The 24,175-nt window shown below is 49.9% G+C and overlaps 1 protein-coding gene across 2 annotated transcripts in view; it reads left to right on the top strand.

The window, feature by feature from the left end:
* Positions 1-6,584: 6,584 nt before the first annotated feature.
* Positions 6,585-24,175, top strand: part of BMP6 (bone morphogenetic protein 6) — a 145,199-nt gene continuing 127,608 nt past the window's right edge. For both annotated transcript variants that reach the window (XM_055407176.2, XM_055407175.2), the window contains exon 1: positions 6,585-8,023. In XM_055407176.2, coding sequence (XP_055263151.2) covers positions 7,405-8,023 — 619 coding nt within the window. In that variant the 5' untranslated portion in view covers positions 6,585-7,404. The remainder of the gene's footprint in view (positions 8,024-24,175) is intronic.

Raw genomic sequence — 24,175 nt, 5'->3', positions numbered from 1 at the left:
AAAAAAAAAAAAAAAGAACCAAATGGAAAGAATACAATTACAGAAATAAAAAAAAACTCACCAGATGGGCTCTGGTAGAGTGGAGATGATAGAGTCTTTGAGCTGCAGGACGCACAGCAGAGTTCACTCCATCTGATAAAGAGAGAAGAGACGGGATGAAAGTGATCAGGCCCATTGCCATTACCAACAGCACCTCCTTGGGGTTCTGACGTATTTGTTTCTGGATTTTTACGAAATTGTATTTATTTTTAATTGGAGGATCATTGCTTTACCAGGCTGTGTTGGTCTCTGCCATACGTCCGTATGAATCAGCCACAGGAGTAAATGTGTCCCCTCCCTCCTGAATCTTCCTCCCACCGCCGACCCCATCCCCCAACCCAGGTTGTGACAGAGCACCGGGTGTGAGCACCCTGCATCGTACAGCAAGTCCCCACCGGCGCTCTCTTTTCCACCCGGGGATGCACACGTTCCAATGCAACCCTCCCAGTTCATCCCACCCTCTCCTTCCCCCACTGTGTCCACAAGTCTGCTCGCTATGTCTGCGTCCCCACTGAGCCCTACGGACCTGACGCAGTCTTACACTGTCATTCCCTCTCTCCTCTGGGCTGGCCTTGTTGGCCTCCTTGTTTTTGCTCAGACACAACAGGCATGCCCCTGCCTCAGGGCCTTTGCACGTCCAGTTTCCCCACTGCCCAGAAATCTCTTCACTCAGGTAGCCTCAAGGCTGATTCTCTTTTCCTCTGCTGGGTCTGGACTCAAGGGTTCCCTTCTCAATGAAGCCTTTCCTTACCAGCCACGCTCCCCACCCCTTCTCCCTTGTTTGATTTTTTCCCACAGCCCTTGTCACTATGCTGCATACTTATTAGTTTCCTATTGTCGTGAAAGAAAATTCCACAGCATCAGTGGCTTCAAGCAGCACACACTTATTACCTTCACAGTTCTGTAGCTGGGCAGCTGGTGGGCTTGGTTCCTCTGTTCTGGGTGTCCCCACCCCACCAAGGCTGACATCAAGGACCCAGCTGCCCAGGGCTCCCTTCTGGAGTCTCTGGGTGAGAACCGCTCCCAGGATCATTTAGGTTGCTGACAGAAACCAGAATTAGATTCTTGTTCTCGCTGTCGCCTGAGATCTGCCCTCGTTTCTAGAGGCGCCCGCACCCATGGCTCTTGGCTCTTTCACCTTCAAAGCCAGCAAGGCGGCTCCAGTCCCTTGCAGGCTGCTCTATTTTATCTTCCTCCTTCTTCTGCTCTTTGTATAAATAAAGATTTATGTATATATTTTAGTATTTATTTAGTCTGCGCTGGGCCTCCAGCGCAGTATTTATTGCTGCACTCAGGCCTGTCTCTAGTTGTGGCAAGAGGGGTCTGCTCTTCGCTGTGTCATGCGGGCTCCCCATCGCAGTGGCTCCTCTTGCTGTGGAGCACGGGCTCTAGGCGCTTGGGCTTCAGTAGCTGCAGTGTGTGGGGTTCAGTCATGGGGATGCACAGGCTTTTTTGCTCTGTGGAATCTTCCTGGACCAGGGATCAAACTGGTGTCCCCTGCATTGCAAGGTGGATTCTTAACCACCACTGGACCACCAGGGAAGAAGCCCTCTCTTCTGCTTTATAGGACCCCTGTGATTACATTGGGCTCACCTGGTTACTACAGGATAATCTTCCTCCTTTCTGCTTAGCAAACTTAATTCTGTCTGCAGAGTCCTCTCTGCAATGTACAGAAACACACTCACAGGTGGAATACTGAGGGCGAAATCACAGTCACAGTAGCCTGCCTACCTGAATATATTTTCTTAGTTACTCGGTTTATTGTCAATCATCTCCTTCTAAAATCTGACTGTTTGGTGTCCCCAAACCTTGAACAGAGCCTGGCACACGTGGGTGTTCAATATATGTTGTTCAAATATTTGCCAGATGAACGAATGAGTGAGTACAGGCTGGGTAATTAGTATCAAGGTTCCTGTATGGCTCAGTGGTAAAGAATCTGCCTGCCAGTGCGGGAGGTGCGGGTTTGATCGCTGGGTCGGGAAGATCCCCTGGAGAAGGGAATGGCAACCCACTCCAGTGTTCTTGCCTGGGAAATCCCATGGACAGAAGAGCCTGGTGGGCTACAGTCCATGGGGTTGCAAAGAGTCGAACTTGACTTAGCAACTAAACAACAATAACAGTATCAGCATGTGCTTTCCCATTGGTTCTCATCTCAGACTTTCTCTTCCTCTTTCAAAGATGGCCTTGGTTTTCACTCTAACCTGATTTTATCTAGTGCAGTGTGGTTTTCCCTGCCCCCTGCCCCCTACACCACTGCTTACAGCTCTACTAGTGAAAAGGACTGGGAGTAAAATCATGTCATATTTTCACGGGATCTCCTGGTTGACACACAAGGGACACATCCAGAGGGAACCACAGACGGGTGGGGTTCAGAGACCTCAGGCACTGCCCAGTGGAACTTAGCGTTCGTGATTTCTTGGAACCACACTCCAGGGATAGTAGAGCTAGTCATGGGACTGTGTTAAACATTGTTTAACTCAGTTAAAAAAAAAAAATTTAAGGTTAGTCTTCCCATGTCAGTTAACCAATGAATTCAAAAATGAATCTTCTGGATGTTTCTAAAGATTCCGCGGCTTGATATAACATAGCCCGACTAAATCCTTGGATGATAAAGATGTGAGCTGGTGAGAAAAGTCTGAAGCACACACACAAGTATCAGGGTTGCCGCTTGGGTTACAGTGTGGAAAATTTTTCTGGAAACAGATTTAGGTATTAGTTTTTTACTTTGCCACCAGATGTCCTTCATGAGTAGGAAAATATGATGGCTCGCATGATATTTTGAAGTGTGAATGCCCAGCATTTTTGAATAGGTGACAGTAAAAGGAAAGTGTGAGCGAATGCGTGTTACCACAGACTTCTGGATGAGACCTGTATTTTGAAGGCTGCCTTACAGGTGTAGCTTTCAGAAGCAATGTTTATTTAACTCTCAAATTCTCATTTCTCATACTCTGCAAACATTTACTTACCATATTTCCTTTTCACACAACTCCAAATTGACATTTTGAAAGTCTGAGCAAATTATTATATTGAGAAATTCGAGTTAAGAAATACTTAAATCCTTATGTAGAAGATAAAAATGTAGTATTTTAAGTGGAGCTGCCCAAGGATTCCAGGCGACCAGACCTCAGGTTTTTAAACACAAGAGCAGCGTAGCTTACAATGCTTCTATGTTAGATTAATTCTAAAAGCAGCTACTTATATCTTTCGAAAGAAAGTCAGTTGAAAAGGGCCCAGGTATGATTTAGTACACAAATCAAAGACTGCAATTGCAGTTTATTGCTAATAATATAATTCAAAGGAAAGCATAGAGTATAGAATATTTGATGTACCAAATTAATAGCAGCATCTTTTAAAAACAGAAATTATTGGTCACGTGTGTCATAAATGTGAACTGGAAACCCTCAGAACATGAAAGGAACCTGGGTAACTGCTCTCATAAACACTCTGTCCTGTGAGCCACCCTGTGCCCTGACAGACCCCCGGGTACAGGATTCCCATCCTACCCCCGTGTCACCAAAGGCACAGGGCAATCCTTCGTTTTTCGGCAGGGGTTCCTCACTTCCCTACTTTGTGGGCAAGGTTGGGACCGGCAACCTCTTCCAGAAAAACGGAAGGCCATCTGCCTGAAATGTCAGCCAAGCCACCAGATGTTTGATATGGATCGGCTTCCACATCCGGCTTCTTGACCGAATTCCTCGTCCTTCCAGATGTTCTGGAGAACTGCAGAGAACTTGACGAAGCCGGGCCAGGCCCACAGAGCAGAGGGGCGGTGATACTCTGGTGTCCTGCAGGGGGCGAAGCTCCCTCTGATTTCCCTCCATCACACAGCCCAGCTGACTCAGAGGCAGACCTGTTCCTGGCCCTTCCTCCATCCCTCCTGAATCACGTCTGGACTTTGCCCAGCCCCTCGTATGGAGCTTCTGGAGGAGGGTTGGAGTGGGTGACGGGCAGGGGTCAGAGAAGCAGGGAGGGGGTGAGGTGGTGGCTTGGCGTCCCTTATCCACCTGGAGTTGAGATTGGCGTGAAAAAGCAGTGGCCCCAATTTTGGCTGTGTGAAACTTTCAAAATCATATCTCTTTACACCTCTTTCCCCTAAGGGACCCAAGGCCATGTTCGAGTGTTTGCTGACAAACGTGCACGTGTAGGGGGCGGCGGAGATGTGAGCAGAGTGCGTAATCTTCTGTGGTCCTTGGCCAAGCGTCTTTATGACCATTGTCATATCTCACGTCATACGTTTCCCCTCCGGCTCTTAAGAGAGTCGTGTGCTCTTGTGTTTGTTATTGGGAGGGACCCCCTTTTTTCTCGCATCTCACAACAGGACCTGAGAGTACTTCTTGGTGGAGCCCATGGCAGAGCTGAATCAGGGTTGCTGCACAGATGTTGATTACAAATCACTAAGGGCCATTTCAGACCCAGGTCATACAAGTCCATCTACCTCTTACCAAGTATCTGAGAAAAGGAGAAGGTGGTGTGCTTGCATGAATTCTCCCTTGGCTCATATAATAGGTGCATGTACAATAGATGGGTCATGGTCTGCTTCTGTGTGTTGAAGGGCACAGGCCTCCTGAAGTGCCCTATGCTCAGGGCTCTTTGGTTTTCCAGTGGTTTCCCCACTGCCCTGACAAGCTGGAGCTGCTCCACTCTTCTCGTGTCTCACTGGAAGTCTTAAGAAGGCGTGACTGGGTTTGAGAAAGGAGGAAGCCCACATATACTTGCTGAGACTTCAGATCTTCTGATCAGAACTCTTGGGGGCTGCAGTGTTATGCACTGCAATGACTTCACGCTGCTAACAGGTCCCAGCAGAAGAAAGAGGGAGATGGAGGCTCTTGAATTCTAAGGGGCCTGGAATCCCAGACCGGGGGAGTGATATGTTCCTCTTTTTAGATGAAAGCAACCCCTGCAGACGGTTAGAGATTGGCCGTCAGTGTGGCTGATGTTGTCTTGCCTGAGTGCAACAACTATAGGACATTTGTAAAACCAAAGTCTGTCCTCAAGACCAGTGTGTCTGGGCTGAAAGAGGACAACAGATAAGAGAATCCAGTGAGTGGTGGGGTGATTGGAGGTAAAGACACTTATGCATTCAAAACAGATTCTTTGAAACAAGGTAAAAAGGCTTATAAGGCTTGAATCAGCAGAAACCTCATGATCGTGTAAGATCACAGATCCCATAAGGCTCTGTGTATTTGGTTGGTCTGGTTCCCAAATGCCTTGGATTCTGTGAACGAAGGCAGCCAGGTCAGTATTGATTTCTAAGGCATATGTTTTCACCAGGTAGATAAAAGATCAAAATGTTTTACGAGAACTTCCTTCTAAGATGCACCAATAACTGGCATTTTTGGATGGGAAGAGCAAATGAATTTGCATCCTGGATGGCAGATGGTGGTGGTGGTGTTTGGGTGGAGGGGCAGTGTCTAGCTGAGAAGTGAGCCTGCCATAAAGTTATAACACATTTTACATGCTTGATCTTGTCTAATGTTCCCGGCAACCAGAGTTTCAGGGCCCTGTCTATAATGGGAACATGCCAAGCCCCTATAGTTACTGAAATTACATGTACCACCTCACCTCAAGTTTTACTGATCGTGCTTCATGTGAAATAGAGTGTATTTCAATACATTAAGACACAACCTTAACAGACAAACTGGAGAAGCACTGAAGCCTTTCCAAGAGGGCGGCGGTGGGGGCACGTTTTTCTATTGTAGGATCTGGTTACACTGGCTTTCTTTAGGGGCTAGCTTAGGAAGTGAAGTGCCAGTACTTAGTCGCTAATTTGTTTCTTAGTCTTTCGGTCCCATGGACTGTGGCCCGCTAGGCTCCTCAGTTCATGGGATTCTCCAAGCAAGAGTACTGGAGCGGGTTGCCATTCCCTGCTCCAGGGGAATCTTCTCAACCCAGGAGTCCAACCTGGGTCTCCTGCATTGCAGGTGGATTCGTCACTGAGCCACCAGGAAAGCCCTTAAGAAGCAGAGCCGAAGCCCAAATGGAGAAATAATCAAAATACTACGGGCCCAAGCCCTCTGGATGAAGGGTTTGGCTTATACTTGACCCTCTTTGTGGCTTTAGGGGCACTGTCCCAAGTCCCAGCAGCTGTCTTAGAGAAGGCACGTGACTGTTAAATGACTACATTACATCAATTAGAGAAAATAAGGAAGGAATGGGAAAAACATCATTTTTCTGTTCTTTCTCAACTGAGGTGACACTGATTTAACAGCCGACTTTACTTTTATTTAGTTAAAAACATCAGTTTAGGCCTTTTATGGAATCGTAAAAGAGCAAGGTTTCCACTGGGCTCTGATCAGATCGTTCTCCCTACCGATGATCTGGTTGCCTTTCTGAGTCGCTGCTCCCGGGTCGCCTGCGAGAATTCTCTGTACTTGAAACCTACGCGCGGCGGAGGCGCCGCCTCCCGGGAGAGGGAGGGTGCAAGAAGGGGGCGGGTCCATTTAAATACCGAGGAGGCGCGCCTCCCCATTGGCGGCCGACCTGTCCGTCTCCAGGGGGGCGGGGCGTCCCGGGGGCTGGAGTGCGGTACCTGGGCGAGACGCGCACCAGAAAGCCCACGTTGGCCGCTGCGGGCAGCGCGGCTCCGAGAGGCGGGAGCCTACGAACTCCGGCCGCCGCTGCCGCCGCTCCGCGCCCGGGCCCGCGTCCCTCCCATCCCTTCTGCGAGCCGGGGTTAGGCCGGGGTGGGGGCAGCCGAGCCAGCACGGAACGGAGAGCAGGATCCTCACCGCCTGCGCTCGGGCAGGGGAGCGGCGTGCCGAGATCTCCAGGGCGATCCGGAGACCGAGGGGCGCGGAATTTGTGAGCGAGAAGGAACTTCAAGCCTCGCCGAGAGGGTTGGCACCTTGGGACGCCTCGTCGCCACGGCCGGGGCCCGCCGGCGGGGGTACACTTCACTGCAGCCGCGCGAGCGAGGCGCAGGCGTGCGCGGGGGCGATGCCGGGCATCCCCCGACGCTGGTGAGCCACCCCGGGAGAACTGTGCGCCGGCAGCCGGACCCTAGAATAACTGCCCCCTGACCCGCCCAGGAACTAGGACGCCCGCTGCAGCGCGGCCCGGACTCGGACGCACCTGGCCTGGACCTTGCGCCTCCGGAGACCTCCGCGGGAGTGCGGGGTTTCCCCTTGCCCCTCCAGTGGTTCTGCGGCGGGGATCGCGCGCTCTCCGCCTCCCTTCCAGTCCCGGCAACTGGGGGCGCCCCAGAGGACCATGAGAGATAAGGACTGAGGCCGGGAAGGGGAAGCGAGCCCGCCGAGAGGTGGCGGGGGGAGCTGTTCACGCCAAGGGCCACCGCGGTCGCGCTCCGGCCTCGCTCCGCCGCTCCACGCCTCGCGGGGCCCGCGGGGCCCGCCCGGCCCGGCGGGGATGCTGGGGCGGACGGCGCACTGGCTGTGCTGGTGGTGGGGGCTGTTGTGCAGCTTCTGCGGGCCCCCGCCCCTGCCCGCTGCCGCCGCCGGGGGGGCGTTGCTGGGGGACGGCGGGAGCCCGGGCCACGCGGAGCGGCCACCCCCGCCGCAGACCTCCTCCTCGGGCTTCTTGTACCGGCGGCTCAAGACACACGAGAAGCGGGAGATGCAGAAAGAGATCCTGTCGGTGCTGGGGCTCCCGCACCGGCCGCGGCCCCTGCACGGCCTCCCCCAGCCCCCGGTGTTCCCGCAGCAGCAGCAGCAGCAGCAGCCAGCTCGCGGGGAGCCCCCGCCCGGGAGGCTGAAGTCTGCGCCCCTCTTCATGCTGGACCTGTACAACGCCCTGTCCGCCGACGACGAGGAGGACGGGGCTTCGGACGAGGAGAGACGGCAGCCCGGGCCGCGCAGAGGGGCCGGCGCGTCCCAGCCCCGGTCCCCATCGCCGGGCGCCGCGCACCCCCTCGGCAGCGGGAGCCTCCTGGCCACCGGGCCTGGCGGCGGCGCGTCCCCGCTGACCAGCGCGCAGGACAGCGCCTTCCTCAACGACGCCGATATGGTCATGAGCTTTGTGAATCTGGGTAAGTATCGCTGGCGGGGCGGGTAGGTGGGTGGGCAGCGTAAAGACCAGAACGCCCTCCCCTTTCCAGTCTCCTGGGCGCGGGGGTTGAGAGGGTGGAGGAGCCCCTGGCGCTGGGGGCCCGGGCGGGGAAGCGCGGACCGGCCAGCTGCCCTCGCCCCACCTGCGCGGCCCGGGGGCCGGAGAGGGGGCGGCAAGTGCGCTCCCCGCGCGCGAGGCTCCCGGCTGCTCGCCGCGACGCCTGGGCGGGCTGGGGCGCTGGGTCCCGAATGCGGCGCTGGCTGGCGCGCCTCCGCGAGCCGCTCGAGCACAGCCCGCGCTTTTCCCAACTGGTGCCCGGCTCGGGCCCCGTTAACTCGACTGTGGCAGAGAAGTCCGGCCCGAGTGGGGCCAGCTGGGACTGAGCAGGCGCTTCAGCACTTTCCCCCTCCTGTTTTGTTCGGCGTCCTCAACGCTCTGAGAGCGCCGGTTCTCCCACCGGGATCTCAGAGAATCCCGGAGCAGCTGAGAACTTTAGGAAAGTTGACGATTGTGGTTAAGTAGTGTCCACCGATTTAGGGGAGGAGGGATGCACAAGAAGTCCCGAAAGGACCGCGGGAGGCTCGCCAGCCCCGGCCAGGCTGGGCTCGCGCGGGCTTGGGGTCGCTCCCCTAGTATCCTCGCTCACATGTCTTTGGCCCGAGCCCCAAAGGCTGAACTCTTGATCAGCTCGGCCCAAGCTGCACGGGCAGAGAAAGGGTGCGGGTTGGGGGCCGGGGTTGGGCCGGGAGCTGGTCTGAACCGGTTACCAGGCAACAGAATGGAAATTCAAGGGCGGCTAAATCGGGCTCAGCCACAAATGTTCTGTGGCAAACCCGGACCGAGTCAGAGCTTTTCCCCCTCGCGTCTTCGCATCTGCAAATGAGAACGGCGTGAGGAGGGCTTTGCCCAGAATCTGTGCCTCGGATCTGTGCTCCTCTTCATTCATAAACTGACTCAGCGTAAGACGCAGCGATGTAGGGGCCGCGCTCTAGGCGGGGAGAAGTGGGGCGCAGGAGCCACGCCCGGAGCGGGCACAGCCGCGCGGTGGGGTGGGTCTCCGCGGACGTCCCTTCCGGGGCGAGACGCGCGGCTCTGCCCAGGCCCCGAAGTGGGTTCGCAGGCATTGCCAGAGCAGCACCCGCGTCTCCAAGCCACTTCGGAGACGTCCATCTCTTAAGGACAATCCCCACGTCAAAAACCTTAAGCGAGTCCTTTACAAGTCTATTCAGGAGAGAATCAATTCCGCTGAGCTTTGGGGGAAGAGAGGACTGGGGCGGAGGGGCGGGGTTCCGGAGGGTATGGAGCAGGACCACAGAAGTCCGAGGGGTGCAGGCATCCTCCTGGGAAACTCCTGACGCGGAATCTCACAGGGACTGGAGGCTCCAGGCTTGCCGGTCTGACTCTTTGGAGCGCCAGGGGTTCTGATTGGACAGGAGTTTTCACAATTTATTGGGATCAAAGCCAAGGTGGAGCCACCTCTAAGAAGTATTCTAAGGAAATTCTCAAGCCAGTCAGCCAAGCTGGGGCACCGGGGAGGCACCAGCGCTGTTCCTTAGTCTAACATCTCTGCTGCTTCTGTCTTAGTGAATTCAATCCCCAGCCCTCGCCCTCATTACCCTCCCCTCTCCTAGTCCTAAATTTCTTCCCTTGGAGAAATGTTTCATTGCCTTTTGGGGGTAATCCACAACTTGAACAAAGTGGGAAGAATAGCACTTGTGACTTCTTCAGGGACAGCTGTATCACACTTTCCAGAAAACAGTTCCTAGGCTTAAGGTCGTGGTTCTTGACCTGGCACACATGATGCTGGGCTGCTCCCCAGAGCAGTTAAGTCAGAATCTTAGTGGCCACGGTCCAGAAGCACTGGCACGGGAGATCCTGACCTCTGAAAGCAATCAGATCACTTCAGAAGGCAGTTAACAGCAATGCTTTTTTATGTCAGTGGCTCCCAAACATTGCTGTACATGGGGGGCTCTTAAAGCCTAGGTGTCCAGGTGGTACCCCCATAAGTTAAATCAACGCATGGCTGAAAGCTGGACATCAGTGTTTTTGAAAGATCCTCAGGTGATTCCAATGTTTGGGAACCACTGGTATTTGAAATTGTGAGTTGGCCTGAGGCAAGTTTGTAAAGTTGGACATTCACTGTTTAGTGACCTCCAAATTCTCCTCACTGCTTGCTTTTCTGAGCTTTCCAGGTCTACAGGTACACGTGGCTTCTGAGCCACACTGCTTGAAGCTGGTTGTCAGCTCTATAATCCTGCGAAAGCAACTGTTTAACATAGTATCTCCCTAGGGATTTTTCAGAAAGATTTTTAAAGATTCAAAAAATAGCACTGAAAAATTCTAAAAGAACTCAATAATAGTGTCATTTCAGGCCAGGGACAGGCTGTTATGAAACAAAAGAGACTCCTAGGTGGGGAATTCTGCCCCCAGCCCTTCTTAGACTTTCTGATTGCAAGTTATAGCTATATGTAGATCCAGTTCTGGACTCCGCATGGGTAGAAGAGAAAACCTTTCCAGGTAAGTTGAATCCAAATCACAAGCCATGCCGCCTGCCACTCAAGCAATGCTATTTAATATTAATCCATTTAGCAGTAGGAAGGGAGGATTTTATTATGAGAGGCTAAAAATGTGATGAAATCTGATTATCATAGCTCTGATCATTAGGACAGTACATTTGAAGGAAGTAATTGCTTGTGCTAAGTCGCTTCAGTTGTGTCCAACTCTTTGCGACCCCATGGACTATAGCCCACTGGGTTCCTTTGTCCATGGGGATTTCCAGGCAAGAATGTTGGAGTGGGTTGCTGTGCCCTTCTCCAGGGGAATCTTCCTGACCCATGGATGGAACCTGTGGTTCTCGACCACTAGCGCCACCTGGGAAGCTCAGTAATTGCTTCGCAATGTGGATTCTCTAAGGGTGTTGAGACAATCCACAGGTTTCTTCCTCCCTGTCAATGGCGTGTTAGCTACTGCATTACTTGACTAGAAGAACCCTATAGAAGGGGGCAGGATGGGTTTTAAAGCGTTCTTATATACCTACTGAGTTAGGTATACAAACTGAAAGTTACAAAGTAAGTTACAAACTGTAGGTCTAAGGGAATGTGTTCCATAGTTGTAAACATCCTTCCCTGGGACAGAGGAGTAACTTAGTCATGAAATACATTGAAAACGCTTGGAGCCTTGTCAGTCAGAGAGACATCACTGAGGAAGTATGAATCAACAGGATACATTTCTTTTGCATGTCCCCAAGGCTGGTCATTTGGCCTGTTGCTGTTTGTGTTGACGGTTTTATACTCTCTGGGTGAGCAGTCTGTTGATGTGTAACTTCTTTCGTTCGAACCAGCTGGTGTGCAGAGTGCCCGCCAGGCAAGCTGGGTGCTCGTTAACCTGCATTCAATCCCAGCCACGGGTGCCTTTTCCTGCTTGTTTCCTAATGCTGAAAATATCTTGGCAGCCTGAGAAGCAAGTGCCGATGTGGTGACCTTGGAGAAGTATCCTGAACTGTCTCAGGTCTTAGCTTAAAATTCACCTTTGAGAAGAACCCTTCTCTAATCACTGGGCAGAAACTGGTGTGGCACCCACCTTCTCCCACTTATTTACCATCACCGTACCCTGTTTATTTCCTTGGTTTCACTCATCACAGGGAGTGCTGTGTTTTTTTTTTTCTTTTAAAATTTGCTTACTCATTTTGTTTGTCACCCCTCTAGGATGTCAGCCTCAGAAAGCAACCAGGCTTATCCACTGTTGTAACCTAAGTTTCTAACATAATGCTGAGCATACTGAAGGTGCTTAATCAAGAGGGAATGAAAGTAGACATAATCATTTAAAATTTGTATATCACTGATTTGTTTGGGGAATATCTGATTTTATTTAGCTCATTTACAAGTAGCATACTGAATTTTATTAACTTTTTAATGCATGTATTTGGGCTGAGCTGGGTCTTCATGGCCTCACATGGGCTTTCTCTAGTTGCAATGAGTGGGGGCGGCTCTTTGTTTGGGGCAGGGGCTTCTGATTGCAGTGGTTGCTGTTGCTTGTTGCAGAGCATAGGCGAGCGGGCTTAGTGGCCCTGAGGCATGTGGGATCCTCGCAGATGAGGGATCGAACCTGTGTTCCCTGCATTGGCAGGTGGATTCTTAACCACTGAACCAGCAGGAAAGACCCTACTTGATTTTTTTTTTAAACTTTTTACATTGGGGTATAGCTGATTAACAATGTTGTGATAGTTTCAGGTGAACAAGAACCTACATGATTTTTATTAAGTAAAACATTGAGGTAAGTGAAGACAGGTAATCTCAGTGTCTGAGATTCATGATACCTGATGTATATTTTCAGGCTTTATTAAACACCTCTCTGTTAGTTACCCGTGTGTATATTAATTTATAATAGGCATTACATTTGAGAGTAGTGCAAAGTTTTAGTTACATCTCTGCATTTCAGACTTTATTTTAAATTAATGAGGTATTGATCTACAGATGCTAGTGAAAGTCACTCAGTCGTGTTCAACTCTTTGCGACCCCATGGACCATACAGTGAATGGAGTTCTCCAGGCCAGAATACTGGAGTGGATAGCCTTTCCCATCTCCAGGGGATCTTCCAACCCAGGGATTGAACCCAGGTCTCCTGAATAGCAGGCGGATTCTTTACCAGCTGAGCCACCAGGGAAGCCCACAGATGCTAGGATAAAATGAAATAAAAAAAAAATTATGGTCAGCAAAAGGAATCAGCATGTGTTCCTACAAGTAACAAGAAACTTATTGTACTAAAAATACTGGCAATCTTCTGAACAAAATTACTCTTGGGAAACATAAATTAGAAGAAAAATGGAGTACTCTTTCCTTGGATTTGTAACCAGATACACTGTAGTGTCTTTTTCTTATATGATCAGTGGGCCTATTTTTCATTTAAGCTGCCTGTGTTTAGGAAGATTTTTGTTAGGAGAAAATAAATCCATGCCTGCAAGCTATTCACAGCAAAAATAATTTGAAGAACTTGATTGCAAGAGTGTGGCTCAGAAAAGCAGTGGATGGTCCCCTAAAGAGATTTCAAATACTAAGTGTGAAATTCAGTGGTGTTTCAACCAAGCTGTACAAAATGTTCTTAAACTTGGATCAAAGGGCAAGCAGATACCATTGTTTAGCTCTCCGATGGTGCTTCCTCTGAATGTCCTTCTAAGAATGGGTATAAATCCTTTTTGGATGTGCTGAGTCATTCTTAGTTCCTCTGTTGAGAACTTACCTCTGATTTACACAGAGGAAGGATTCCTAGTGATATAAACATCTGTGTCAGTGAAAAAATCCCCGCAGCTCAGCACTTTCTTCAGCATGTAATTGCTTCATCCCCGTGCCTCCAGAGTTTGGCTGCTTTGAGTGTTGGGTTTCACACGTTTTCCTTGGGTATGGGAGGGAGAGGGTGAATACTGGATATCAGAGACCCTCAGGTGACCAGCCGCTCTGTCTTGGCCTCTCTCCCGTCTGTTTACAAAGCTGAGTCAGGAAAGGGAGGCGAGTGCCGTTTCTTGGGTGATTGATCAGCTTTGGGTGCGTTTTCCTCTCCTGTTTGCCATCCTGTGTTTAACAGTGAATTATTCCACGGAAGGCTCTGTTTTTCTTAATATGAAGACATTGCACTTTTAATTTTTCTCTTTAAGCCTTATTCTGGTTTTCCACTCTTTTTTCTTATCTAAATTTGTGACATCACCTTTGGTGCCTCCAGCAGTAGGAAGACAAGTGGGCAATATTTTAATCAGATCATCGTGCTCCAGAGTAGACCAAGCTTCCGTAAGTATGAGTAAAAGGAGTAGAAACCAGTGTAGACGCTTGCTCTGATCTGAGCCCTTGAGAGGCCCGTGCGTGTAAACACATTGACCTTCCTCCCCCGCCCTCCCCAGACCATCACTCTACCCAGCCTGTCCCAGGCAGAGGACAGAGCTGTCCTGGCCGCATGGTGTCACCCAGGGGCAGGTATGGGGGCAGCTGGCATCTCCTCCTGCCCTTTTGTCTTCCCCACAAAGAGCCGGTGTGTTCTCCTGTCTTCATTTCTGTCTTTGTCGTGACAGCCGAGTTGCTTTTATGTAAGCGCATTTTCTCATAGTTTCCTTACCTCCCAGCTCCCCTCTCTTCCACCTTTTGTCCTCTGGAAACTTGGGGCCAGAAAATACCCCTTATCCCACCGGCGATTCAGGGTAGTGGTGACACTTGTGTTAAGGAGAAGGAAAGCCATTCTTGTTTTCATGAAAGCTAGTTAAAGAACCGGGGACACAGCAACCTCTACAGTCTTCACGCATGCCAGAAATTCCTGAAACTGCAGTTATACCTGTTTGTCTTCCCCTATAAGTTTTTTTTTTTTTTTTAATGGTTTTTAGTTTTATATTTTGTGTTTTTATTTCAGAATTTTTCATTAAAGTATAGTTGATTTACAGTGTTGTTAGTTTCAGTTGTAGAGCAAAATGATTCCGTTATCCATATATATATATATATATATATGTATCTTTTTTGGAGTCTTCTCCATAATAGGCTATTACCAGATATCAAATATGTTTCTGTGCTATACGGTAGGTCCTTATTGGTTATGTATTTTATATATAGTAGCATATATATGTTAATCCCAAACTCCTAATTTAGTCCCCTCTCCCAAGCGTTAGAAATAAGACATTGAAGTTGACTGTACTTTTTGGCTCCACTTTCTAGTGTTTTGAAAATGTTGTCCTCTGCAATTATTGTTTTCCACTGTCAATAGGTAGAATTTCAGCCTCCTTATGAAGCTAGACCCTGGAACTGGCTGCAGACACAGAGCTATCTTCCATGACATTGCTTTTCTGGAGGAACATGCCCAGCGGTGGACAACCTGTTTTTTTAAGCTGGGTTTCCTTTATCCGTTGGCAGCTAGGGGTGATCGGTCCGTTGTGTTTTCCATAGGTCCTGGATTTACAGCGTGAAAGGTTCACGTCATCTCTTCTGTTTGTAGTTACGCTTGTGAGAGGTACTTGGGCCCACTCCCTCCTCACTGCTGGTACCTCGGAAGCTGAGGAACGACCAACAGAATCGTGGAGAGAGCCTAAAGTATCTGAGAAATAGGGCTCTAGAGTTGTTGCTCAGACATGAGTGGATAATTCAGGAGAAATTAGAAGCGCGCAAGACCGCAGCCCAGGGCAAGAGGTGGGCAGCCCAGATCTGAATTTTGTGGATTTTCTTTTAGTGGATAGCATACTCTCCTAGAATCTGCTTTTAGAAAAGAAAAAAAAAAACCTAAGCATCTCTATAAATATCCTCCTCTTTGGTATGCCGAAGGACCGTTGACCTTAAAGAATTGTTTTCTTCTCCAAAAATGAGCTGAAAACCACGTTGCCCTGAGCGGCATTGTTCTACTGATGTTCACAGGCTCTGATTCTCTTCCTGCCCTACCCATGTCCATTATTAAGGAGACTGGGTCCATAATAGAGATGCTATCTAAATTGCATCAGGTAATTCCTAGATGGGTCCCCACGGTCCAGTTATCTCCAGCCCAGTCCCAGATGACTGGGCCGAAGACTCCCCTGCAAGCATTTTTGCAGAATGAGGTTCTAGTTCCGGGTGGGAGAGCCTTCCTGGCCCTTGGGTTCATGGGCACACGCCCTTGGTTTCTGATCCTGCCAGATAGGTTGGGGATTGTCCCACGCCTCAGACGTCCTTGCTCCGTCGTGCTGACTTTATGTTCAGATTGTTTTCTCATCATCTGAGCAGTCCGAGGGGGGAGGAGCGGGCTGACTTCTCAGCAGGCAGGCGGCACAGCCCAGGAGCCCTCTCTCTGCTGAACTTTGAAAGCAGCCAGACAGCTTTATTACGACTCCCCTGCCCCTTAGCCTTTTCACCTTGTCCAGAGTGGAACTTCCAGCCCTCCACAGCTGTGTCTGTTGGTGGTGGTTCCTGTGTTTACAGTCTTGTTGGTTTCCTGTTCACGAACACGGGCTGGCAGAAAATTCTGACTGGTGTATCGGGAGAGCAGGAACTAACCACTGCCTCGTCTGGGTTATTTTCTGTGCTGATGTGGCAGGGAGATTTTTATAACCGACCTTGATCTCTGAGACCACTTACTTTCTCCCCACCTCCCCTTTCAATCTACGAATTGACATACCCTAAAGACAGAGCTTTGTAAACTATACAATGAAGGGCTAAAAGTTTCACTCGCCACCCCCCCTACCCCGAGATGTTATTGAACACGCCTCTATCAGAAGAAATTAGCAGAGAAGGTGCACGTTAAAAATACTTTTTAGAACAGTTTGTCTATAGTAAAACTGAGTGAAAAGCTCAGATTCCCCACATCCGCCCATACCACCACATGCATACAACCCCTCCCAGGACCACCATCCCCCACCAGACTGGTACACAGCTCACAGTCAATGACCCTGCATGGACACAGTATCACTCAAGGTCTGTAATTTGCATTATTGCTCACCATTGGTGTTCTGCATTGTATGGGCTTGGATGAATGTTTAATGACATGTGTCCATGGTTATGGGATCATATGGAGTAGTTTCACCTGAAAATCTCCTGTGGAGAAATCGTACATTTAGCTGGAAAAGCAAATCAATAAAAATCTAAAGTTCAACATAGGCAGAGTTTGGGGGAGGAGAAAATACCTTCGAACAGTATTGTTTGGGCAGCTTTACCCCATCAGTGTATAAGCAGTTATGATTGACTGTGTCGGCCTTATTTTGTGTTTTTGTGTGTTGACAGCAATTCCATTAGAAACCTCTCTCTCTCTCTTTTTTTTAAGTCTAGGAGTTTAAAAGTCTTTTTTCCGCCACATGCTTTTGGAGAGGTGTCTGTCACCATAGTACCTAGACAATCCCTCAGGCAGAGATACGAGCGATTAAATTTCTCCCTGGCTTGTGCCCTGTTTGATCCATGCTCGGCGGGATTGGGGGAGTAAAAGAAAGCAGCCTGAGCAATGGATAAGAATCAGGAATTCTGTGCTTGTAAATTATTAAAATTCTGGGGGGGATGTTATTGGGGAGAGGGGTTCAAGTTTTTAGAAAGGAAGAAAAAAATATCGTTAAAACTTCGTGTGAGTTTTGGATCGAGAAACTCACAAAAATACCTTTTACGCCCTTAGTGGCACGATCAGGGGACTTGAAAAGGTTTCCTCAGGAGAGACTGTTTAGATCAGATTAAAATTAAATTAATAGAGACTCCGTAAACCAGAGGTCTTTGTAGATTAGGCTCATTTGCTTTGAACTGTTTTCCATGAGAAAAGCCTATACAGATTAATGGTAAATAATGAGAAAAGGCAATAATCAAGTAAGATGGTAACCCTCAAGAGTGCCGTTGAACAAATAGCTGGCAATTCATTTGAGGGAGGTTGGGAACCTGTGAGCATTTATTTACAAATATCGTACAGGTGAGACCCTTCACAAATTCTGCCCAGTTTTCCTTGTGTCAGCTGTCTGTGTGATTGGGGTATTTTCTCAATTCTAGCTACATAACTCCCTTTATCTCCTGACACATCCCTGTGGAGATGAAACCTCTCAAAAAGAGGAGCTTGGCACCAGGGCTGTGTCAGTAGATTTGAGGAATTCAGCTTGCTTCCGTATCACCTGACTTAGTATGCCTGGTGGTTTCACTCGCTCTCTGGTGGGAGAGAAGCCTTTTCCTCTGTTAGACTTTAAATTTTTGTTGGGGCGGGCTGCTCTGGGTTTCACTGTTGCACGTGACTTCCTCTAGTTGCGGGGAGCGGGCACTATTTGTTGTTGTGGTGTCCGGGCTCTTCACGGGGGTAGTTTCTCTCACTGTGGAGCACAGGCTCTAGGCCCAGCTCATTAGCCGTGGCTCATGGGTTCTAGAGCATGCAGGCTTCAGTAGTTGCAGTCCTTGGGTTCTAGAGCGCGGGTTCAGTGGTTGGGGCACACGGGCTTGCCTGTTCCTTGGCACGTGGCATCTTCCCGGACCAGAGATTAAACCCATGTCCCCTGCATGGGCAGGTGGATTCTTATCGACTGTGCCACCAGAACCATCTGAGTCAAAAGGCTTGTGGAGAGTCAGGTGAGGAGGACTCAGGCGTCTTCCGCTGAAGCTATTTGGACAGTTGCATTTCTCCCAAGGGCTATAGAACCAGCCTCTGCATTTTGCTGGGGTCTCTTTAGGGCAGAATCCCCTCATACCAGCTTTGGGAACCCCTCTCACCAGTCTGGCACCTTGCTTGTGTATCTGCTGGCTTGAGGCTGTTTGTCGTACACGCATCTACGTGTCATCACTGTTAGCTGTGGAAGCCTGGGCGGCTCAGGCATGCGAGTGGCACCCCGTGGAGCTTGGTCCACCCCCCCACCTCCTCTCACCTCTTCCTCTCTCCTCGTCCTCCCATTGATAAATTTGGCCACCTCTCTGCCTTTATTTCCCCTTTTTCTTTTACTGTGGTGCTGTGCCTTTGGTAGTCACGAACTGCACACTGTATACACCTCTCCATGGAGTCTCGTGGCTTCTACCACCAAAATGACACATCGCTCACTGGAGTGGCTACGTAGCTGGTTTTCTTGAGGGTGATAGAAAGTGCCTTAAGGCCTCTTGAGCACAGAGGTGAAGAAAGAGCACTTGATTAAGATTCCAGAAGCGTAAGCCTCCTGTCTCTGTGTTATCCCTTTTTAGCCTGTTCAAGCCACTTAGCCAAATCTCAGCATCTTTCTTTGTCGATGTGAATATTGGGCTGGATCAGCATTTTCCTAAGAGCCTTTCATGGGACACTTCTCCCGAATGCTCTGCAGAGGAAGAGCATGGAGGCACTTAGCGTTGCATTCTTCTCTTGGAGATCCCGTATCTGGGAGCATGTTAAAGCCTTGACAAGCCCAGCAGTAGGGAAGTCTGCTGACATGCTTTTTTGAGTTTTTTGAGCTGACTTTTGCTCTGTAACCCCTTTCCCCCATGAAACATCCTTGTGTCATTTCTCTACCCTAATAGCCTCTCCTGACCCTTCCCAGGTCTCCCTGTGTAGAGCAGGAGCGGGACCGCAGGTGGCTGCCTTTCCAGCGGCTTCGGCCATCTCTGAAAGGGCTGCCTGGTGCCGACTTTCACGGGTGGCCCCAGGCCCTCTTCCTTCTCCTGAAGGCGACCGTGGCTTTGGGCTGTTGCTTGCCTGTGAGTTGTCTCACCATGACTTGCTTGCCTCTCCCACTGTGATGCCGGCTGTCCCCTGCATCCAATTCCTTCTTTCGTAAACACTTGCTAGGGTTTCTCTTTCCCCGGCTGGACCCTGATCGCCGCAACTTTTTCATTTTCTAGAATATAGCAGAGAAACCCCAGACTTTATAATGCTCAGAGATTCTAGGAGTATTCCATATGTGTATCTTTGATTAATTTTTTCCAACAGCTTTCTTGCGGTATCATTGACATACAGTAAGCTGCTTATTTAAAGTATACGATACGATAAACTTTATATAAGTGGCTCTGAAGCCATCACCACAATCAAGATAGTGTATCTAGAGCTATTCTTTTTAAACGGTTGCCTATGCCAGGAGATAGAATGATATCCTGATATGGAGGAAGTGCAGTGAAAATCCCATGTTTCATTGATGCCATTTCAGTTCATGCTTTATTGAATGTGCTTTGAACATCCTTAAGAATGGAATTTGCTGAAGATGCTTGTGAATGATGATTTTGGATCAGAGAACTCCAGGGTCAAGCCCACTCTTTGCAGTGTTTACTGGCCTCCATCCTGTATTTCACCTCCCATATTTATTTATTTTTTTATAGGAGCTCATAATAAAAAATCAGCAGACCTCTTCTGATTTCGAGGTCAAGCATCTGGGGCCCTTTGGGGATGGTTAGAGACAATGGCACCCCACTCCCGTACTCTTGCCTGGGAAATCCCATGGACGCTGGAGCCTGGTGGGCTACAGTCCGTGGGGTCGCTAAGAGTTGGACACGACTGAGCGACTTCACTTTCACTTTTCACTTTCATGCATTGGAGAAGGAAATGGCAACCCACTCCAGTGTTCTTGCCTGGAGAATCCCAGGGATGGGGGAGCCTGGTGGGCTTCCGTCTATGGGGTCACACGGAGTCGGACATGACTGAAGTGACTTAGCAGCAGCAGCAGCAGAGACACCGTTGGCATCTCGTTGACACTCAAGCTGAAAAGGCTTCTGGCAAACATCACCAGATGCTTGCTTGTGTCTCTGCTTTATATTCTGGCAGTTGAGGTAGGACGCAAGTCCAGGACATTGAAGAGAGCAGACTCCAGTCTACTCCTGACTTTCCCCTGCGAGGCTCATCCTTCTCCAGGGATTCTGTAAGCTTAAATAGAACTGCATCCTTTTTCTGTGTGTCTGGGTTCGGGGGGGTGGTGTAAGAACATGTAAGTATTGTATTTTTTTATGGCCTTTTGCTTTGAAGAGTGACTGATGTGACTTACCCTGTTATCAGCAAGGAAGAAAATGGACTTGATAGCTGCAGATTTACACTAACCGTTAGTAGGTGGGGGTTAAACAGCTGTGTAGTAGGTATTCTAGTCTCCAAACCGTGTCCCTTTTGGAATCTCATGGCCTGTAGCCAGCCAGGGATTCTCCCAGCAAGACCACTGGAGTGGGTTGCCATTTCTTTCTCCAGGGGATCTTCCCGATGCAGAGATCAAACCCGCCTGTCCAGCACCGGTAGGTGAATATTTTACCATGGAGCCACCAGGGAAGCCCTAACCATTAGTAGATAGGGGAGAATTAGGAGAACTGGGGAGAGAATTGTTATCGAGAGTCGTGTTAATGTTCCAAATTGCACCCAGTCTATTGACATGCTAGGACAGTCTGGTGAAGTTGCTGAGCTCTCTCCTCGCCTCCCCCGCCACTCTGCGAAGCTCGCCCACTTTCTACTATCCTCTTGCAGTCTGACTTCTGTCCCCATCACTCTGGGGACATTCTTCTATCAAAGGCGACTAAGCACCCTTCCCCAAGACTTCACCCTCCTCTCTGAAAGCCTTTAACCTTCTGACACACCTTATTGCCTGCTGTACAGTCCTAAGAAATTCTCTGCTCAGCTTCTGTGACTCTGCTGGCTCATTCCTGGTTCTTTTTCTGTCCCCGAGATAGCTGTTTGGGAACATTTCCTGGGGGAAAAAAAAAAGGCAGAAGATTCAGAGGGTTGGCATGTAATACTCGACCTGCACACGGGGCTGGGATCGCCGTGGGTTTGGGGTGGGGGAGCCCACTCAGATGTAGGAATAAGGAGGTAACGTGGCTGGGTGGCACCTTTCAGGTGATGCGCCTGTAGGCTGAGCAGGCTGTGGTGATGGGGCCCGGGAACTGGGGGATTCTGGCGGCCAGATGTCAGCCCCGGGGAGGTCTCCACTCGGAGCCCCTGCTCACATGAGCCCCTCCTACTCACCTGTCCAGTCAAAGTGTGGTCAAAGTCTGCTTCTCAAACTGTTTTTGTGCAAGCTCCAGTTGGGTTTTTAAAAATATCCAAATTTCTGTGGACCCCCTACTTGTGTCAAATTCATTAAAAATGAATTGATCAGAGAAGGGAAACGGAAAAAAAAAATACGTAAAAAATCAAGCCTCAGTTTGTCAGATTCCACTGATATAAAATGATTGGTCAGGTGGTTACCAAACCATCCGGGCAGTTTCCAAGTCTGTCCCTGTCTCAGGGCAGGGCGGTCATTCAGTTTGTGAGTCAGCGCAGCCCTCTCGTTATCGTCCATGCAATGAAAGCCTTCCTGGAGCCAGCCAGGACGCGGGGGCTTGCTGTGGGAGTCTGCACTTTAACAAGCCCGCGTGGACGGGCGTGCTGACCGAGGCCTGAGAACCAGGGTGCTCACTGCTCAGGGCACCCTTGGTCCAGCCTCATCCAAGCGGTTGCCGGACTTGCCGTTTCTGCTTCTGAAATCTCTCGCTCCCATCTTCCTCCTGCGTTCTCTTCCCTTCTTCCCCAGACGAGGTCTTTCCGACCGTGGCCCGGGGTGCTGTGCCGGCCGCCCTTGCGCCAGCGCCAGCTCGGTGAGTCTGTAGCACAGATGTGACCTGTTTGCCCTCCATCACCGTCATCCGCTCCTTCTCCCGGGAGGAAGCCGGGATGCCCTCTGACTCCACCCTGGTTCCGCTTCACCCCCGGCTCCTCCGCGTCTCCGCTCCCATTCGGCCAGCCAGCCTCGTCTGCTCTGTGATTGCCGTCCTCCGGCCTTTTCTCCCGATTCCTCTCACTTCCGATGCATCTCTGCCCATCTCCACGTTCTCCGTGGGACCCGTTCGCTACAGCCCGGCTCCCAGGTTGCGTTCTCGAGGAAGCCTTCTGGACGTTTGCTTACCACGTGCGCGCCTCTTGGGAAGAACGCTGGGGTCTAGGGACCTTCCCCGGCGCAGCACGCACGTTTGAAGGTCAGCTGTGTTGCGGCTGAGTTTTGTGCAGTTTAGAGGAAAGAGCTGGGAGCCTTGTGTTCCCGCGAGGGCGCTGCCACCTGCCTGCTGGGGGCATTTGGGCAAATCACCTTCCACACCCACGTCTCTGATTCTTCATTGTGCGATGCTTTGTTCACCTGGACTCCTTTTCTCCCCCCAAGTACCTGGCACCATGCCTTACTTTATACTTACTCAATAGATGCTCGTGGGGTGGATGGGGGTCAGTTTCTCTATATGTAATGACCGCTTCTGGTCTTCTTTCTCTCTCCTTGCAAATTATACCAGCTGTTGGAGAGAATCCTCAGTGTGGTGAATCCCTGCAGATTAGACGCACGCTTATGAACTTCCATGTGCACCGGTGGTCATAAAACAAGACATTGCTTTCTTGCTGGATTTACATTCTATGACTTTCTGGATGGTAGAGGGAAGAAAAATAAAAGGCTTTGGAAAGGAGAAATGTTATTTTTCCTCTCTGATGTCAGTCATCATGACTTTAAGAAGTGTTCATGGAGTCAGAAGTGCTGCCGGGTCTAAATTTAAGTTTCCAGCTTGTGCCCTGACTCCACCTGCAGGTGCCGACGCAAAATACTTATCTTGTCAGCTTCTCCTGGAGGCGGCTGGCTCGGCTTCCATCGTGAAGGTGTTAGACACTGTTTGCATAAGGGCTGAGGGGGTGACATCATGTCTATTGAAGCGAAGTCACTCGGCTCCCCACTCAGCAACAGAGAGTGTTTCAAAACCCAAACCAGATCAAAACTCAGGGCAGGGTTGAGATTCCCCTACCAGGAGCAGCGGGGGCTGGCCAGGGTGAGGGTGGTCTCTTGAGTGGGTGCCCGGAGCAGAGGGGAGTTATCACCCCCAGCTGTCTTCTTTCCAGACCATTGGGGAAATGAATCAGGCAGAATGAACCTCTGAGCAGTCAATCGGAGAGAAGGCTTAAGTGGGAGCAAGTGGGTCCAAATGGGTTGGAAAAAACGTCAAATGAGAGTCAGGGCATGCGAAATGGGATGTTTCTCTTTTTATTGGCTGTTAGAGAAGTTGTTTAAACAGCTCTTCAGTCCTTAAATTATGTATCATGAGACAGGTAGGTCTTGGGACAGAGAAACTTGTTTTCCTTCCTGATCCCACTTCCATTTTGCTCTCCTTAGCAGAGTATGCCAGACATAAACACTCTCATTTCCAGGATATGTATTAGCCCTAGTGTGGAGGGAAGGGACAGGCATGGCATTGATGGAGGCCAGGGAAGCAGCCAGTGTAGTTCTTTCACAGTTTACTTGATGAGCTGTAGGATGTTGCCACGGGAACTATGAAAAGGAGATGCGTCAGTCTCATCAAGTGATGATCTGGTGTGTTTTACGCCTTTTAAATATATGTAGCTGTACTTTGCATTCTTTAGGAGAAAAACTAAATTTCTAGTTTAGCTGCAGATAAAAAATCAAGTGAGATGAAAATATTTTAAATCAGAGAAAACCAAGTGATGAGTGAATAAAGTAGTTGCAGAGGAAGGTACATGAAAACAGTATTCAGTTCAGTCACTCAGTCATGTCTGACTCTTTGCGACTCCATGAATCACAGCACGCCAGGCCTCCCTGTCCATCACCAACTCCCGGAGTTCACTCAAACTCATGTCCATCGAGTTGGTGATGCCATCTAGCCATCTCATTCTCTGTCGTCCCCTTCTCCTCCCACCCCCAATCCCTCCCAGCATCAGAGTCTTTTCCAGTGAGTCAACTCTTCGCATGAAGTGGCCAAAGTATTGGAGTTTCAGCTTTAGCATCAGTCCT

Source organism: Moschus berezovskii, chromosome 23 (assembly GCF_049115385.1).
Source record: "Moschus berezovskii isolate FMDL1 chromosome 23, NW_MosBer_1.0, whole genome shotgun sequence".
In the NCBI taxonomy this organism is placed as follows: domain Eukaryota; kingdom Metazoa; phylum Chordata; class Mammalia; order Artiodactyla; family Moschidae; genus Moschus; species Moschus berezovskii.
The sequence above is the reverse complement of the archived record's forward strand: the minus strand, read 5'-3'. Positions and strand labels throughout refer to the sequence as shown.